The sequence below is a fragment of the Centroberyx affinis genome, unplaced genomic scaffold (assembly GCF_046629955.1).
Source record: "Centroberyx affinis isolate AG114_WGS23_722 - 3 ecotype Tasmania unplaced genomic scaffold, CSIRO-AGI_Caff_v1 ptg003438l_1, whole genome shotgun sequence".
In the NCBI taxonomy this organism is placed as follows: Eukaryota; Metazoa; Chordata; class Actinopteri; order Beryciformes; family Berycidae; genus Centroberyx; species Centroberyx affinis.
Window position 1 is genome coordinate 105,062 of NW_027281410.1, and position 18,436 is coordinate 123,497.

The following is an 18,436-nucleotide window of genomic DNA, read 5'->3' on the forward strand; positions in this document are numbered from 1 at the left end:
CCACACGTCTTGGGATGTTTTTTGTTTTTTTTTCCCTTCATAGAAGAAAACATTATTTTGAAGTGAATGTAGAAGGGTTGTAACCTTAGTTATTATTAATTTCTTGTTTGTCCTGTGGTCTTGATGCCGTCTTAGGGAACATTTGACGGGTTTAATTCCAAAATAATAGATACATGTTTAGGAAAGGGTGACTATTTTGTCATAAGTCCTTAGAGTTTGCAGTTACCTGTAATGTGCCTTATTTATTGGTAAGATGTAGTTAATTTTGAGCTACTAAAATGGTTAAGTACTCTTCATGTTCATGGAAATATTTAGTGTCTTGAACAGCTGTCAGCTCCAACTTGTCTGTGTTTTACCACTTATATGGAGTTATTCCTTATCAGGTAGAAGTTTCTCAACGGTCAATTTTTATAACTATTCTTTTTTCCAATTTTACTATTTTCAGAAAGCAAGTTGCACTACACTTAAGCTAATCCTGGTGCACTTCGTAAGACTTGCCACTAGAGGGTGTATTGAAACTTGACATACAAGACTTTGAGTAATTACTGATTATCCATGATGGGTTTATTTCATAATCTGCAGCTTTCAGACATCTTTTACATTTTTACCAGTATGTACAGATCTTCCACATAGTATCTAGAGCTATGTACAGATGACATGGGATATATAACAACGTACATGAGGTGACTGAGAGGAGGTTGTTGGGGAAAGCACTGCAGTCAGACAAACCACAGGAGGAAGTGAGCTATATACAGTATAACCCTGAGGACCCAGGTGGCCCACAGAGCATCTGAGCACTTTAAGGACAAAAACTCCGTGGCACCGGGAAAGTACAGAAAACGCCAAATTGTGTTTGAAAGAGAGGATGAGCAAATGAATGCCTGCATGCTGCTGGCCATGCAGTTGAATTCTGTACAACATACTAATGACATCTGACGTGTATCTGAGATGAATAATAACAGTCTGTCCTGGCTATTAAAATGTGGGAAATATAACTAAATTCATATCACAACAGTTTATTTACAAATTATATCTTTTACAGCTCTAACATTACATACATACGCTGCTCCAGGTAACGCATGAATCCATTTTTCTGCTTACACAGTGATTCTGAGCAGTGTGGGTGTGTGTGTCTGGTCTACTAGGTCATGCCTGGCCTCGCTCCGCTTACAGACGGAAACCAGCAGGCCCATGGAAAGCAACCAGGCCGCCACCTGCCCCCAACACTTGTTTCCCCTCGGCGCACACGCCCTCCATCCCTTGTATCCCCCTATGCATTTATTTCACTCAACTTCCCAACCTGAAACCTGCTGGGGGGTGGGGGTGTGTGGATCAGATTTAAAGCTGCACTAGACAAGATTTGTATGTAAAAAAAAAAACATCCATCTTATTAGCCTAAATCACAAAGTCGGGCTCCAACAGAGAAGAGCGTCCCGTCCCCTTTAATTAAAACCGCGTAGATTTGCTGTTTGCCCAAATTAAAGTCAGGTCTCAGGTATATGGCCAATGTCTGTCAAATTTCCCTCAAGACACATTTTCTCTCATCCACAATTACCCACAACTGCGACAGTTCCAACAACACCTGAAGGCGGGGGGGGGGGGGGGGGGGGGGGGGGGGCTGGATTCCTCACAATCTCCACAGTTTCTCAACCTCCTGCCCCCGCTTTCACCCCCAAACCCCAACCACCCGCAGATTGGAGCTTTAGTTATACACACATTTTTGGGAGCCAGAGCTGCTTTGGAGGCAGAAATAATATTATTGGTTGAGTTAAACCTCAATGGGCGGAGCCCAACAAACAGTTTTGCTTTCTTTCTTGCCATCCTAAGATATCTAGGTTAGCTAGTTAGCTAGGTGATCTTCAAGGTCAAACTAGCCATACTAGCCTATAGCTATCTAGGTAAGCTAGCTAGCTGTCTGCTGACCTTGCAATATAATGAATGCCATGGTCAGGAATGAATGAAAAAAAAAGTCAGTGCATTTTATATTTTTCATTCATATTTTGAAGACAGTTGCTTCTTTGCCATTCAAGTTTTCCAGTTAGCTAACTTGCACCGAAAAACTGTGGTTCTTTGGCTCCACCCACTGAGGTTAAACTCAACCAATGAGATTATTTCTGCCTGCCGCACAGCTCTGCCTCCGAGAAATGCTTGTATAACTAAAACTCCAGTTTGCAAACCTTCCCCTCCATCACGGTATCACATCCAGTCTGGGACTGAACACCCTCCCTCCCCTCCCCCTGGCCTCCTCCCTGGGGGGCTCGGGGCCGGCGCTGGGCGTCGGGCTGGGCCTGGGATGCTGCTCGCAGGTGGCCTGGGGGTGGGTGTGCCACGTCCCGTCCCGGTAGGTGCAGTAGCACACCGTCTGCTCATCGATGTCCACGCGCTCGCCCGCCGGGATCACCCGGTTACCGGCAAAACAGTTGGGACCTTGGAGGGGAGGGAAGAGAAAGACAGTGTAGCAAACTGGTGACAAAAAAAGTTCATACGGTTCTTTTGTGTAGCTGTCAGCCGCAGTGTGGAATGGATTACAAGTTTTGTGTCTTTTCACTCAAACACAAGCCTATATAACTGTATAGAACTGCTGTTGATGAGTTATGGATGACCTTGCAATGCCTAAGAACATTATTTCCTTCTTGATCAATCTTGAATTCCTTATACTTAGTTATTTTTACATAAACTTGTGTACACCTGCTACTCAAAAACCAAACCATAGCACCAAACCCATATTCCTCTGTGCCTTTTCACTGCCCCCAGTGGTTTGGAGTGTTATTGCCCCAAAACAACAACACCGACCTAGACAAACTTGAACCACCCATATTGGCTCCAACAGAGAGAATCAGGCCGGGGAAGCATATGACACACATGAGGGCAAGAAATGAGAGAATAAGAAGGAAGCGACCTGTGAATCTGTGAAAAGAGAACAGTTGGTCCTATAGCTGTGAGACAGGGAAAAGAGACAAAATGAGAAACAGATTAAGAAATAAGAGATACAATTGGAAGGGATTTTTGACATGAATCGGTACAGAAGGTGAGAATAACAAAGTCTTTAAAATTGCTAGAGAAATGCAGCATTTGTAGTGTGTGGAATATGTGGATTTCAGGGAGTGACGCCCTAGAGCAGTGGTTCTCAACGTGGGGTCCAGGGACCACCAGGGGTCCTTGAGGGGGCCCCAGGGGGTCCCCAGCAAATTGATGAATCGTTAAACTTAATTTACAAGAAGTTAACACAATTAGAGAATGTTTTGATCATAGTTTCACTGTTATCTCTCTACCTACAATACAGATAGTCATGGAATTCTGGACAAAATCATATCTAATAATAAAAATATTCTCAGATTTGGGTCTGAGAGACAAAGTCTCAACGGTGGACTGCCCGAATGGGGGTCTGTGGCTCTAATGTGTACTAAATTAGGGGTCCTTGATATGAAAAAGGTTGAGAATCACTGCCCTAGAGGTTAGAGAAGGAGGCTCGTGATTGGAAGTGTGTGTCAGTTCAAAGAGCTTAGTGGGGAAAGTTAAAGAGAAAAATCCTTCTTCAACAACTCCTACTGGCCTGATGCCGCACAAAGTCAGCCTTCAAACCTGGTTCACAGTTCTTCTGAAACTGATTTGACTAGAGGAGAATGCAGGTGTGTGATAGGATGCGACAAACGGAGGCAGGGAGGTGCAAAGTCGGTGATATACCCAACGGAGAGCACAACGATGAGATACCTGGGTGTTTGGAGGTGACGAACATTCATGCCAAAGAGGGAAAAAAAAGGGTTGGAGAGCTGACTGTACCTGTGCACTCCTCTGTGATAAAAATGAATATCTACAAAATAGGAGAGAGTCACTGTAATATGTAACAGGATGTTTCCATGAAATATAGCTACAGACACTAAAAATGTAAAGTGTGGAGCTAAACCATGCCAGCAAAAAAGCAAACAACCTGCTTTTGATATTTATATCCCTCATTTGCTGAGGTGGTTGCTTTGTTTTGGCAGTTTATCTGTGAAACGCTTTACGCTCAGCAGGGGGGGGCAGGAAGTACAGGTCCTCTGATGCCAGATCCGACCGAGTTCGACAAAACACAGCTGACGTGGGGAATTTGGCAGCAGCGGGAAAAAAAAAAAAAAAAAAAAAAGACACAACAGAGCGGCTCAATAACGCCGCGTCCGTCTGACTGTCTGTCCGGCAGAGGAGCGGTAAAAATAGAAACTACAACTGCCATAAGGCAACTAGGAAACAGATTGCATGCGTGCTTGTGTGTGTGTGTGTGTGTGTGTGTGCATGTGCATGTGCATGAGGTTTACATTTTCATTTAAGTGTTCAGAAAAAAACAAACCCCCTTACTATAATGCTTTTGATTGTGTAATTCCTTACATTTTACTCCTACAAAAAGAAAGCAAAACAAACACAATCTGCAATAAAGGAGTTATTATCCCTGCTGAATCCTCTCTCTCTCTCTCTCTCTCACACACACACACACACACACATACACACTCCCCCAGTGTTAGGAAGGGACACTAATGCCAGTGGCGTTGTAAGCATGTATGACATAACAGGGATGGCTCTGTAAGCTGCAGGGTGTGAGATGACATAACGGGTGCTGCCTCCGAGAGCTACAGGGTGAATACCAGCCACACTGAGATCCTGCTAATTATAGGAATAAAAGACATAGGGGGGCTGCAGAGATGCTGTGTGCATAATGTGGTGTGTGTGTGTGTGTGTGTGTGTGTGTGTGTGTGTGTGTGTGTGTGTGTGTGTGTGTGAGAGGGAGAGAAAAGTTGTCCACCGCAACCTCGCCACAACAAAAGGACACATTTGCAGAAAACAACAACCCACTCCATTAGCTTCAGACTGCAGTGTGAACAGGCTTGTCGGACAAACCGGTCGAATTCTTCGCACACAAAGCCCCCGTCCGCAGTTGGTCTAAATAATATCACATGATTGGTCGTCTTGCCTCGTGGGAAACCCATCTCCAATTCTTTTTCCACTTTGTTTGCGAACAATCCCGCGGGCAAAATGAATCATTTGGAGGCTCGGCTTGCTGAGCTTGTCGGAGGATATTTGCACCTTAAGGACCAATCAAACGGCTTCTAAGTCCTCATATTCTCTCAGCCACAAGTTTGTTGCCTGTATACTCACGACAAAGTCAAACTTCCCTGAAATCCAAACACAGTCAAACACGTTGCATTTATACCCCACGCTAAGTGGAGGCGGAGGTGGAAGATTTAAGAGGTAACTGTAACCTCGGGAAGCTGGAAATAGCGGTGACAAAAACTCAGAGAACAACAACGACGGCCGAGGTGAAAGAGCGACAAAGGCTGCTGAGGGAAAATGTGAACTTGGAAACCATTTGATTGGTCATAAAGGTGCAGATATCCTCCAATAAGCTCAGCAGGCCAAGCCTCTAAATGAGTCATTTTGAAGATGTTAGCAGGGAGATGTGTGAACCAGAAAAGGAAATGGAGACGCTTTCCCACAAGGCAACATGACCAGTTTTTTTGTTTTGGTGAAGTTGTGCTGGACACTTTGGCTTTAACCTTTACAGGAAAAAACTTTGGCCACAAATATCGCCGTTATTATTTAATCAGCAAATACATTTCTTTCACTTCACTATTGAAAAACAAACAAAAAAAACTCCACCTCAAGCAAGCAAAAAAAAAAAAAAAACAGAGAGAGATATTTACGGAAGCCGAGAACGGCCGTGCTTGCAATTTTTTTTTTTAATGCCGTTATCTCGAGATCATGAGTTAATTATCTCGTTATCTCGAGAAAACAAGCTCTGTTATCTCGAGATAACGAGATAATCAACCAGTTATCACGAGAAAAAAAATGTTGTTTCCTCCTATTACTTATAATGTTTAGGAGTGCCATGCCAGCATGCATATGGCGTCTTGACAACTGTAGCAACTGATTTAAGATGAAAATCAGAACTGCAGCAAACAAAACTACACATTTATTCTTCCTGTTATGAATCCTCCCCGACAGCCATGACAGTGATCTTGAAGGCTGAAATCAGGTATGATCAAATGAACCAGAAACTCATTTTCGAGTTCTCCATAATTATCCTGTGATGTTGAGAAAACAAAAGTTGTTTTCTTGTGAGAAATTATCTCGTTATCTCGAGAAATCTGCCTTTTGTTTTCTCGAGATAACAAGATAAATGAACCTGTTATCTCGAGAAAACAAGCTTTGTTATCTTGAGATAACGAAATAATTAACTTGTGATCTCGAGATAACGGCATTAACAAAAATAATTGCAAGCACGGCCGTTCTCGGCTTCCGTAGATGTTGATTACATTTTAGCAAAATTTGCCATTTCCATTCACTGTTCCTAATTTGATACATTATAATTTGCCTGGGTGGAAACCAGCCAGTGAGTCAGTCTTGGTCTTACCCCCTTGCAGATGGGGCAGCAGTGGTTGGGTTCGTAGGTGGGGTTGACACAGTGGGGGGCGGGGCAGTCTGAGATGGTGCAGTACACCTCTCTGTTGGCCTCGCAGCGACACCGCTCACACCGCGACAACTGGAACACACACACACACACACACACACATATTTTAAATGATTTATTTAAAGATGCTAAACTAAGTGTAGCATTTTTAATCATCATTGTCAAAGTAATTGTGACACAGTGGTGGAATTACTGTAAACAAATGAGACTATAGTCAAGACGATTGGTTGCCTCTATCTCACACCAGTTGTATTGTTAGTGCTAGCAAAATGAAGACCATAAAACCCGCTGCCCCCCCCCCCCCCCCCCAAGAGGATCAACATGTTGGAAGTGATTTCTCCATCTTCCTTTCCCTCCTTCCACCATCTGCTGCCAGAAACTCTGAAAGCTTTAGCTCTGTTTGCTCTGGAAGAACAGAACCTCTTCCTGTTTTGTGCCGTAAAGCGATCCAGCAGATTTCCCTCCAGATCCACCAGGTGGAGAAACAGTGGAAAATGCAGTCAAAAATTTAAATATTTGTGTACTTAAGATACAGTTATTCCAGATGGTCACCATACTTTCGGGACATTTGATGGTACAAATGCAGAAACTGAACAGAATATTTACTTTTTATGACTAGGGCTGCCTCTCTCTCTCTCTCTCTCTCACACACATACACACACACACACAAAACATGCACAAAAACAAAGTTATTGTTATCAAACAGCCTTGGAGTGAAGGACGCTGTCTGATTTTATCCAAAATTAAAATATTGGAAAACATTTTTGCTTGAAAGGGTAATTGAGGAAAATATAGAACTACTGCACGCGCACACGCACGCAAGCAGGCAAAAAAAGCACGTGTGGACATTCAAGTTCAAGCACCCTCGGACGTGCACGTACACACACACACACACACACACACACACAGTCGACCTGTTTCTAGTCTTATCGACATTACTGGATCGCTCTCCAATCAGATCATCAGTTACATAAAGCAGAATCGATGTCTGTCCTCTCACTACCCAATCCCCAGCGAGCACATGGCCGCACGTCAACGCGCATGACTCTGTTTGTTGACATGATGATGCAGTAAACAACCGCACGACACAAGACCGCCCCTCTGTTTTTACGCACGGGCGTGTGCAATGTACATACCGTCTGTCCCTTTGCATGATACATTATTCGTCTGACTATTCATTAAAAATAACCCAAGAAAAACTGAAGTGAAGTGCGCTAAAGAAGGCTAACAAATTATTTTTTTTAAAAGTAGCCTACCTTGAACGTCATCTCTTATGCATGTTATCTCTTATGAAAAATAACCTGTAATCTGTAATAACTTTTACAGGGTAGGCTACTGTACAAATAGGCTGTAAACAGAAGTCCCTATAGGAACATAATAGGAATATTATCTTGATACCATAGGAGATCAAATATACCATAAATTATAATATGGTGGTCACTAAACTCACTATTGGGTACCACAGAGACGTCCTACCTAATATAGCTTTATTATAGTGATACCATATAGGAGATACAAATATAATAGTTGCTAAAGGCATATTATAAGAAAACGCTAGTGTTTTATAGGGGGTTTATGTGCGTAAATCTACAATTACGCACGGTCAGTGAGCAGCAATTCCCTTGTGCGTAATCCTCATGGGATTTGATCTGAACTTCTGAATCTGAAGGGTAAAAGTTTGGATCATTCTCACCCTGAACTCCTCGAGGAGCCGGTACGTTTTGCCCCCGTAGACGCAGACCTTGGCCATGGCCTCGCACACCGGACAACATGCCTTATATTTGATCCGCGTGCACCGGGGGTGGATGCGGGGACACTTGGGTCGGACGCACACGGGACCGTCCACGGTGCACGTGCACGGGCACGCCGAGGGGCTCGGGTAATATACCTCTCCGATGCCGTAAACAAAACCGTGGTCGTCGATGCACCACTTTCCCCGGTAGTCCCCGAACTCGTACTCCAAGTCGGTTTTCGAAGAGTATTCCGCCGCTACCGCGATCTCCGTGATGCTCCGCGGGCCGTGCAGCAGGAGGAGGAGCGCGATGGGGAGGCAGAGGAGCGCGCGGTGCCGGTGGCTCATCGTTAACGGGTTTCCAACACCGAACTGACCATCTGTCTGTCTGCTGCGCCGCTGCGCTCCGGTGCGCTTTTCCTCCCACCGTCAGGGGCGCCGGTGACGCTGACGCGCGTCAGGCCGGGATCACACTGACATGCGTTGGGCTACTGTACGGTCATTCTTCTCCATAGGCGTCAGGTGGGCACGTGGCAAGGTGTGGCACCCGCTATGCCTCCGCTCGAATTATAGTCCAAATTTTATATTGTTTTTATCTCTCTATTAAAGCAAAGATTGGCAGAAATCCATTTTGAAGCCACAGCCAACATCACAGCAGGAGAGCATTCGGGTCCGTGCGTGCGCGTCTCTGCCCGCATAGTGTGGAGACTTAAGGGTCCAATAATTTATCACAGTGACCATAATATTTTGCCAGTCATCAGTCATCGTTCCACTTTGTCCCCAGGAATGTATTTGATATAAGCGGGTTTAGGTTTTGTTGGGGAATCATATTAGATTTGGAGGGTGTGAATTCAGATGACAGAATCCATTCTGCAGGTGTTGAATGTGTTGATTGTTTTCCCCATAGGCCTATGCGTTGATCATGCGTAAACCAAAACTACGCCCCCCCCCCCCCCTTTCTTTTTTTCTCTGTGAAATATTCATAGAGGAAAACATTTCTTCGGCAAATGAGTTGCAATGAAAATGTTTGTTGTAGGCCTAATACTACTGTCGACAACCACGTCGAATCAATACCCAATCTGAATAATCCGAATCTAAGAGTTTTTTCAGAGTTATTCCAATTTGATTCATGAAATACTGCCAGAAAAGTTTTGAAAAACAGAGGGAGATCTCTGGGAGCAGAGACGAGAAAAAAAACACAAAAACACGAAATAAACCAACACAGCCGCTGAAAGACAGAGAAATCTTTATTTGGGTAGATAAGTTTAGACAGTACAAAAGAAAGATGCAAAAAACGCAGAGAGGAAAAATACTAAAAACAGTCCGATTCAAGTAAGAAAACAGTCCTTTAAATGCATAAGTGACTGAGGTTACATTTGGATGAGGGTAGCGTGTGCATTTCTCTGGTGAAGTTAAATGGTCGTGACGTCAACAGGAAACGGTAATTAACAGAGAGGTAAGCAGTCCGAGTAGTTTAAAAAATAGCCATAATATGTAGCTCTTATAGATTAATTGCTAATTGAGTATTGTCTCATATTTTTTTCTACATAAATATTTAATGGGTACAGGGGCAATACAAAGGATGTTATTTTAAACATCTGTCTACATCTTACAGGTAATGGAAGTCAGTCTGTCACCCACATATGTCCAGAAGCACCTGGGAGACGCCTCCATCACTGTTTAAAAACTTTTAATACTTAATTTCCCTGTTTGTGAAATTATGTCAAACTTAAGTGATCCCCGCGGACGAATTCTCTTATTTCGCGGTTGTTACAAATGCACTGAAGAGCAAAATGAATATTTTTGCAAGTGGGTGACAGCTTACGAAGTTGCTGTTGTGACGTCTGCAGCCTCGTGCGTCTCCAGCCGTGCCGGCATCTCCAATTGGTGTTTCCATTTCAGAGGGACAACATGCACTTTCGGTGCATATCGGGCACAACACAGCTCGCGTGTTTAAGTTGTGTTACAACAAGAGGTTGGAGTCAACACTGCTGGAAATTAACTGGGTTCCTACACATTTTTAAATTTCAAATACCAGTTTTCCTAGACCTCAATTGCCTGACTGGATTTGGAGACTTCAGTCATTCTGTATGCACCTGAAGCCAATTCTTCAAAACAATTACCACCGTATGCAAAATGACTGTGGGTGGACTACTACATAAAATATGGAGTCATATGTGTAATGTGACTCCTCCCCCCCCCCCCCTCCACACACACACACAGAAGTTATTTTCCAGACCTGCAGGAACCTTGAACACAAGACATGCGATCCCTGGCCAAAATCAAATATGTTAAAAATGACATCCTTTTCAAGTACATACACGTTTCATATGAAGGCTGAATTCGATTGTTATATTAATCTAACACGTTCTATTGGATCTCTAACTAAAACAAAGGTAACAAAATAGAGGCGACAGTAGCAGTAATGTAAAAGCACACAAACTGATAACTACAGGGATCTGAGGTTTGGAACGGATATGGGGTCGAGGTTCTTCCGTGCCAGGTTGACCCGATATCACCAGATCACATATGCCAAGGTTTCAGAGAATAGAATTCAGTCTCCAGACATTAATTATGCCTGGTAAAACACTTCAACACAATTTAGCAATGTTGACCCAGTTTTAGAAAAAAAATACAAGGGTTAATTTAGAGTTTGATTCCAAACGTTTGGACATCCAGACTCTGAGGAATGTGAACCTGAGTACTCAAGTATGTCAGCCAAATCCATCAGTACACAGTGCGCACAGTGGGATTCATTTTAGGACTAGACTTTATCCATGTCTGTGAAACCAGCCATCACCATGCCTTCCCACCGCAAGCAGCTCCTGAAACCAGTTGTCAGAAGTCCAATTAGTTTCTACAACCAGAGAAACTGCTAGCAGTGTGAGGGCAGAGTTAGCTGTGACCTAGGATTTATGGTCAACTCAAACAGATGTACAAGCTGGGTCGAAGGTCAGCATTGCTATTCTAAGGTTATAAATCTGGACCCAGCCAACTGTGGAAATGTATCTGAGGAGTAGGAAGAAACTGACTGGAAGGGACTGACTTTGGACAATAATCCGAGGAGTGGACAATGACGTCAGTGAGCGAAGATAGGCTGGGGTGGATGTTGGTCGGCCCTCGCCACCTGATTGCACCTCTGATGCCCAGATATCAGTCTGCACTCGTCCCTGTCCACTCCTTGTTCTGTCCTACAAAAATCTAGCAAGCAGACATGGGTTAAAAATAGGAATGGCTTGAGCAATGCCTGGAGCACAAACTCAGTCTGGTCAAATTAAATACTCTTTGGTGACATTTGAATTACCTAATTCACACCATTAAACCGGGCATGCTGCATCAATCCAAAAGAAACCGATTTAATTGAATCTGCAATATGCTCCATCCAAATCCTCATTTCCCCTTCTAAAAAGGTTTTGTTTGAATCGAATCAGGTATCGTTCAAATCCATACATCCTGAATCGAGCTTATATTAAATGCATGATGTTAACTACTTATTGACCTTAATTACAGACCCTCAAAACTTCACCACTTCCTCTCATTCCCCAGATGGGTTGCAGCTGTAGCCACCATACAAGTCCCACTTTTTACCACACAAGTCCCACTTTTTCCACACTTGCTGCACAACTGCAGTGCTGTCGCTCCATCCAGAAGAGGAACAGAGGACCGTTGCAGCGTGGGAGGGACTTCTACAGTAGCTACCGCCGTATATCTACATACCTAACCCAGGGTCTACACTCACTATTACAACCGCATACTACTGGCTGGTCTGGCTGGGGGGCGGTAGTGGCGGCGGTGGAGGGGCTGGTTCTTCTGAGGCAGGGGCCGGGGGAGGGGGAGGAGCCGGGGCCGCGGCCAGGTTAGGAGGAGCCGCGCTGGGGTTGGCTTCCCGGGACGCCGGGGGGTCCGGGGCCGCCGTGGGTCCGGGGACGCTGTCAGAGGAAGGAGGGGGAACACTACTACTACTGCTGCTGCTGCTGCTGCTGCTGCTGCTGCTGCTGCTGCTGTCCTCACTGGGGGTGCTGTTGGCAGTAGCGGCGCTCTCCCTCGGGGGGTCGGGGGGAGGGGCGGGCTTGTCGGGGGCGGAGGAGGGGGGGTCAGATGGAGGAGGTGGTGGAGGCTGGGGGTCTGAGGACGACTCTGCAGGCGCCGCCTCGTCTGGGGAGAGAGTAACAGAACGCTTTTTAGGTTGAGGCTAGGTGTGCGAGAGCGTAGGTGTTGATATTTACTTGAACGTGACAGTTAAACGTGTTCAGTGTTACATGCATTTTGAGGCTGCAAAAGGTCTGTTTACATTTTGGAAACACTGAACTGGTCCAGTGGGATCTGAGAGCTACAAAGATCATTTCCTTCACCAAGATTTACATGTGTATACACCTACCTAGAACTGAAGCATTTAAGACTCAAAGCGTATTGATGCAAAACGCTTAGTCATCTTGTATTAATGTGACATTTAAATAAATTGTTGTTGGATGAAAAACACATATCCTTTAAGTGTGTGTGTGTGTGTATGTGTGTGTGTACCAACCTGTCTCCATCGGTGTGGGCTTGTCCTCCTCCTTACTCCCTGAGGTGGGGTTAGCTGCTGTGCTAGCATTAGCATTGCTCTGCTCAAGGCTGTTGTTGCCAGCAGCTTTGTTTACAGCTGCCTCCTGTTGTTGTTGCTGTTGTTGTTGTTGTTGTTGTTGTTGTTGTTGTTCCTGAGCCTGTTGGGCGGCTTTCTCCGCCTGCTCCGCCGCCTCACGCTCCCTCTCCTCCGCCCGGCGCCTGGCCGCCTCCTCGGCAGCAGCCATCTCTGCTGCTAGCTTCTCCATGTCAACCTCCACTTTCTGGCTGCACAGCTACAGACAGAAAGATTCATCACTTTTCCATTACTACAAATGGCTTTACCAATTTCTCCATACACACCTCAGCATTAGCTGCTTACACTCCAAATAACTAATAAGCTTGAACAATCTAGTTGTTTCATTCCAAAATGAAATGTCCACCTTTTGAAAAAACTGACACCAACAATAATCATGTCTTTTACTTTCAGGCTATCAATCATTTTGTAAAACTCTGAAGTAATCTTAAGACCTTTACTTATAAAATACTTATGTTTTTAAGGATAGCATCATGTGTTTTTCAAATTTCAGGTTGCAAATTTTCTTGAAATGGATGCTTAGCATTTTGGAATGAAACCTCCACCTTGTTGCTACAGTCAGTGGTCTGTAGGTACAGACCTACTTACCAACAAACCAAACAACAAATCAGCTAACCAACAGACCAAACTCCATGTCTAACAGCGGTAGTGTTGCCGTACCCGTTTGAGTTCAGTGTTGAAGGAGTCTGTGGTCTCCAGGAAGCGTCTCTTCTTGTCTTGGTGGCGATCCTCAATCTGCAGAAGTTCTGCCTCCAGCTTCCTCTGAAACAGACATGAGGACCAAGTGACCAAAGAGTGAGAGAGAGAGTGTGTCTACACGGTTTTACACACCCACGTGAAGCGTGAGTTCAACGAAAAGTAAAATCATTATTTTACATTATATCCAATGATTTCATTTGTAGCTTCGCTGGTAATCTTGATTCCTCATTTCTAATTGTTTATGGTTAATTATTTTATGTTTAGATGCCGCAATCCTTTGTGTTCCTTTTATGTTTAATGTAAGTGGTTTAGATCTCAGTCCTTTTTCTATTATTTGAAACGCTATGATTTATTTGGAATAGAGCAATAACGGCTTATATTGGTTTATTGGCAAATATGTAGGTTATATGTATACACAATGCTCTCTTGCTTTCTTATTGACATTTTTCTTTGTTGTGTTTTGTTTTATTTTAGGAAACAAACAAACTTGATCATCCAAACTCAAACCTGTCATAATCCATCTAAAATAAAATAAGAACCGGACATTTCATTCTCATGTGCTCATTGCGCCTGACCAGCACCCCGCTGTGTTAATCCTCCTGGAACCAGCTCCAGCTACCACTAGAGTACAGTCCCATCCTACAATATACAAATCCAACAGTCACCTTTGTGTCTGTACGTACGTATGTATATATGCCCCGTCAACCCACCTGGTGCACCATGAGCGACTGGACCTGCCTCTTGAGGACCTGCATGCGGGCCGTGGTGACCACCGAGCGGACGTCCGGCACCACGATCTCGCTGAGGATGTCGCTGATGAGCCGGTGGTTCCTCTGGAAGCGGGCCGCCGCCGTGTGCTTCACCGAGAAGCCGTCGTCATAGTCTGGGCAGAGGGGAAGGAAGAGATTTAAACTGACAGTCTGACAGGGTCACAGGTGTGTGTTAACAGGTTATTTTACAATGGCTTTGAAGATGGCTGACCTATCCGTTATATAAGATGATGTATTCCAATAGTGGCTTGGCATAAACCATATCACTATATATATATATATATATATTGTGGGGCAGAAAAGTGAATGGTGATATTATCTCCATTTTATTCTGCTGTAGTAATCACAAATGAGACGCTTGACCATCACAGTTTCACAAGCTCTCCATCCAAATTATATTATCTGCACTTTGTAATGACATTTTAGCATTCTAGTGAGCCAATGCCATCACTAGAAAGATTTGTGGCTCAGAAATAAACATAATTCTGCACAGTCAGAATTGTCTCTTAACTTATATTTATTACATCGTATCATGGTTGTATCGAAACGTATCGTGAGATAAGCATATCGTCCCATCCCCAATAAACCGTGTTGTCATGTTTATCTGGACTGGATCACAGCTGTTTTTCCCCCCTTACATTTTTTACTTTTAGAGCAATTCTCAAACCACCTGAAAACACCAAAATTGATTGAATTGATTTAAAAACTTTTCTAATTTCTCCACACCTGTGTCAGAACTCTGGAAAGAGAGTAAAACTCTACAAACTACATTTCTCCATAAATAACGATTTCTACTAACCCCCCCCCCCCCCCACCCCTTCTACTGTATACTGATTGGCTTTCAGCTCTACTCACCACTTACTGTTAAATTCATTATTATTATACATATTTCTGCTTTCCTGATTGATGCACTTGATAAGCATTTCAAAAACAAAGCTTTGTAAGTCTATTATCGTATCTAGAACTTACCATCAGGGTCTTCAGCCGGCTGGATGCTCATGTACGGCTCTCCTTTGTCCATACGACTTTGTCTCTGCCTGCTCTCCTCCTCCATCGCTGCTCAGCCCGGTTCTTAGCGTTGACGTACGCCAGGTAGGCTGGGGAGTTGTGGTAGGCCTTCAGAGAGTCGTTGTACTCAATCTAGGTGAGGGATGGAGAAAAAGAAAGATGAACATACAGAAAGGCAGTCTGACTCTGGTGTTTCGTTGAGAATCGATTACCGACTTCCTGTTGGGTCCTAGAAACTGATGTTTGTCCACATGGGATATGTTGTGAGTTGTTATGCGGTTATTGTCCCATCGCTAATGATCCATCAAGACACTGACCTGAATTGTGATTGGCTTGCAAAATTAAAAAGGAACCTTGGATTGCTTTAGAAAAAATGTTCCCTTATATATGCTCTTCCCATACAAAAAGTAAAAGCCTTCATTATTTACTGGCTAATTATTTTAATTTCATTTTAATTTTAATTTTTCAGATGCAAAGCTCCTCATGGATCCAGAAAGTAACTCTCATATTAATTTATTCACTCACGGTTAGCCTATCTGCCCCTAGTGGCTGTTAGGAGAAATGGCACACAGGATGCCGTGTACGGTGCTTTGCATCTACAACACTGTGTCTTAGGGCTGGGCGATAATTCAATATTATCGTTTATCGTCTTTCAGTGGAATCATATCGTGATGATATGAAGATATTTTAATATCGTGACACGCATTTCTGCTGTCTGAATTGATGATGACAAGCAAATTTTACTTAAAAACTCTCATAAAATGAGGTATGGTTAGGAATATTATTTGAAAATTTCAGTTTTGTTTGACCACACTTAACATTACCATTCGGTTCAATGAGATGAACATTGATTTGATTATTTAATGTGATTTTGCATACATGAACCATATCTTTATCTATATATTGACAGAGAAAAATCCTTATGATTATCATATTGATTTCAACCATATCGCCCAGCCCTACTGTGTCTGTGTTCTTGGAGGGAAGTGTTTATGGTCTGCTGGTTCTCAGCACAATCCCTGGCCTACAAATCATGTTGCATGTCAGAAACAATTGCATTTTATTCAAACTGACTAAATCCTAAACCCTATCTTTACCCTATTCATAGTATTCCCATAATGTCATATGCATTTCCTACCAAATACACAGCTCATTGGCTGTGGCTGTCATTTGAGTATAATCACCTGTTAATTTATTACAATCACCTGTTATTTTCCTACCAAGCCGGCCGTGTGGTGATGGAACAGAATACTATGAATTGGTATTTCTTTAATTAACCCTCTTAGTATCTCATTTCCTCTCACCCCACCAGCATAATTTGCTTTTGTAAAACTTACACACAATGAAACTGTGCAGACAAAGTGTCCACACTAGCTGTCACCATGGTGTTGGCTAATGGGAATATAAAGCACTTCCTGCGGCTCACCTTCTCAGCCTCGTATTCGTTCAGGTAATCCTGTTTCTCCTCATCAGTCAAGTCCCTCCACATCCCTCCGATAATCTTTCCAATCTCCCACAGCTTTAGGTCCGGGTTGGACGCCTTCACCTGGTCCCATACCTTGCACGTGCACGCACACGCACACACACACACACACACACACACACACACAAGATGCATACACACATGCACAAGCAGGTGTACAAACAGATGGGCACGCGCACACACACACAAACAAAAATAGCATATGGTCACTACAGGGAGACTGCAGCTAATTGTAAATCTAAATTACTACAGGAGAGGAAAATACAGGTGAAGAAAAAGGAAAAATAGTGTATAATAATAGAGAGTTTCATTCCAAAATGAGGTATCCACTATTTGAATGAAACTAATGCCATCTCATACAAAATGATTGCTGGCATGGAATTAACGCACATTATGGGTTACAATTGGGTTTTGGGGCCAATTTCAATCCCCCCCCCCCCGAATGGACATGTAGCATGAAACATTAAAACTCAAGCGCTAAAACTGTAGAAGCAGAGAAGGAGAGAGGCACCAAAGGAGAAAATGAAATGAGGACTGAAAAAAACAAAAAAACAAAACAAAAGAAAGCACAGCAGATCACATTGCATGCAGACGCACAGGGAGATGCTAAGATTTGACTTTAAAAAAAAAAAAAAACACACAGAAAGCTACAACAAGACAACAGGACGGCGGAGCGGAACCGGCGGCGGGTTCCGGTAGGAGGGTGCGGTGGTGGTGTCGCGGCTTGGCTGTCTCCCAACCTCTCACCCCTGTAACCTTTCACCCCCAGGCCACAGTCAGGGGGGTCATATTTGGGGACTGTACCGCCTGGGGGGGGGGGGGGGGATGGGATGGGTGTTGGAAAGGTTCAGGGTGATCTCCCCCCCAAAATCCATTTTGGGAGGTGTTGGGAGGTGGGTGGGTGGGTTGGGGGGGCTTGCTTTCGCCCCCCCCCCCTTGGACAAGCAGTAAAAGCAGACACCGTGGATGGGTGTCTTACCTTCCTGCTTACCTTCCGGCTGTACCGCATGTAAGGCATCAGCGGCTTGTCTGGAGGTTTGGGGGGCTTTGGCACGGTGATGCCCGAGGAGTTCTGCAGAGAGAGAGAGAAAGAGAGAGAGAGAGAGAGAGAGTGGCAGGGAGAGGGAAGGAAGAGGGAGAAAGAAGAGGATGAGGGAGGTGTGAAGGGAGAAAGAAAGGGGACAGAGAGGAAGGGGAAAGAAAGTGAAGAGGTCGTCAGGTTGGATGGGAAAAGAGAGGAGTGGGGAAGCAGGGGAGGACAAGTGAGCGGTTGAGGGCAGACAGACGGGGAAGAGGGGAGAGGGAAAAAAGAAAGGGAGGGCAGGGATTATAGGGATGGAAAGAGAGAGGATTAAGGGTTATGATGAAGAGAGAGAGAAGGGAGAGAAGTTCAGAAAGAGCAGAGAGAGAGAACCAAAGAAAGAACAGTCAAAAAAGCTCACAGTGATCATGGTCACATAAAAAAAACATGTTTGTATGAAGTAATAAAGAAAAAATAAGATGTGTACATAAAAACATGACAATATAGAACATTGAAGTCATTTCAGTCGATTTGAAGGTGCCATTTACTTAAAACAGAGCAACACATGCATGTGAAAAAAAAGTGGTGAAGAATTTCAGCTGCCAACGATGGCACGGCTTGGACTACTTTTGGGGATTGACCAAA

At 44.0% G+C, this 18,436-nt stretch overlaps 1 protein-coding gene and 1 pseudogene across 1 annotated transcript; both read right to left on the bottom strand.

Annotated features, from left to right (window-relative positions):
* Window positions 1-2,188: 2,188 nt before the first annotated feature.
* LOC139661042 (von Willebrand factor C domain-containing protein 2-like) lies at window positions 2,189-8,519 on the bottom strand. The gene is made up of 3 exons (XM_071539365.1): window positions 8,133-8,519; window positions 6,386-6,511; window positions 2,189-2,431 (listed from the first exon to the last, which is right to left on the bottom strand). The coding sequence occupies exons 1-3, from the start codon at window positions 8,517-8,519 to the stop codon at window positions 2,189-2,191; spliced, it is 756 nt and encodes a 251-aa protein (XP_071395466.1).
* A 3,217-nt stretch (window positions 8,520-11,736) lies between these two features.
* On the bottom strand, window positions 11,737-18,221 carry LOC139661043 (SWI/SNF-related matrix-associated actin-dependent regulator of chromatin subfamily E member 1-like; annotated as a pseudogene).
* Window positions 18,222-18,436: the final 215 nt, after the last annotated feature.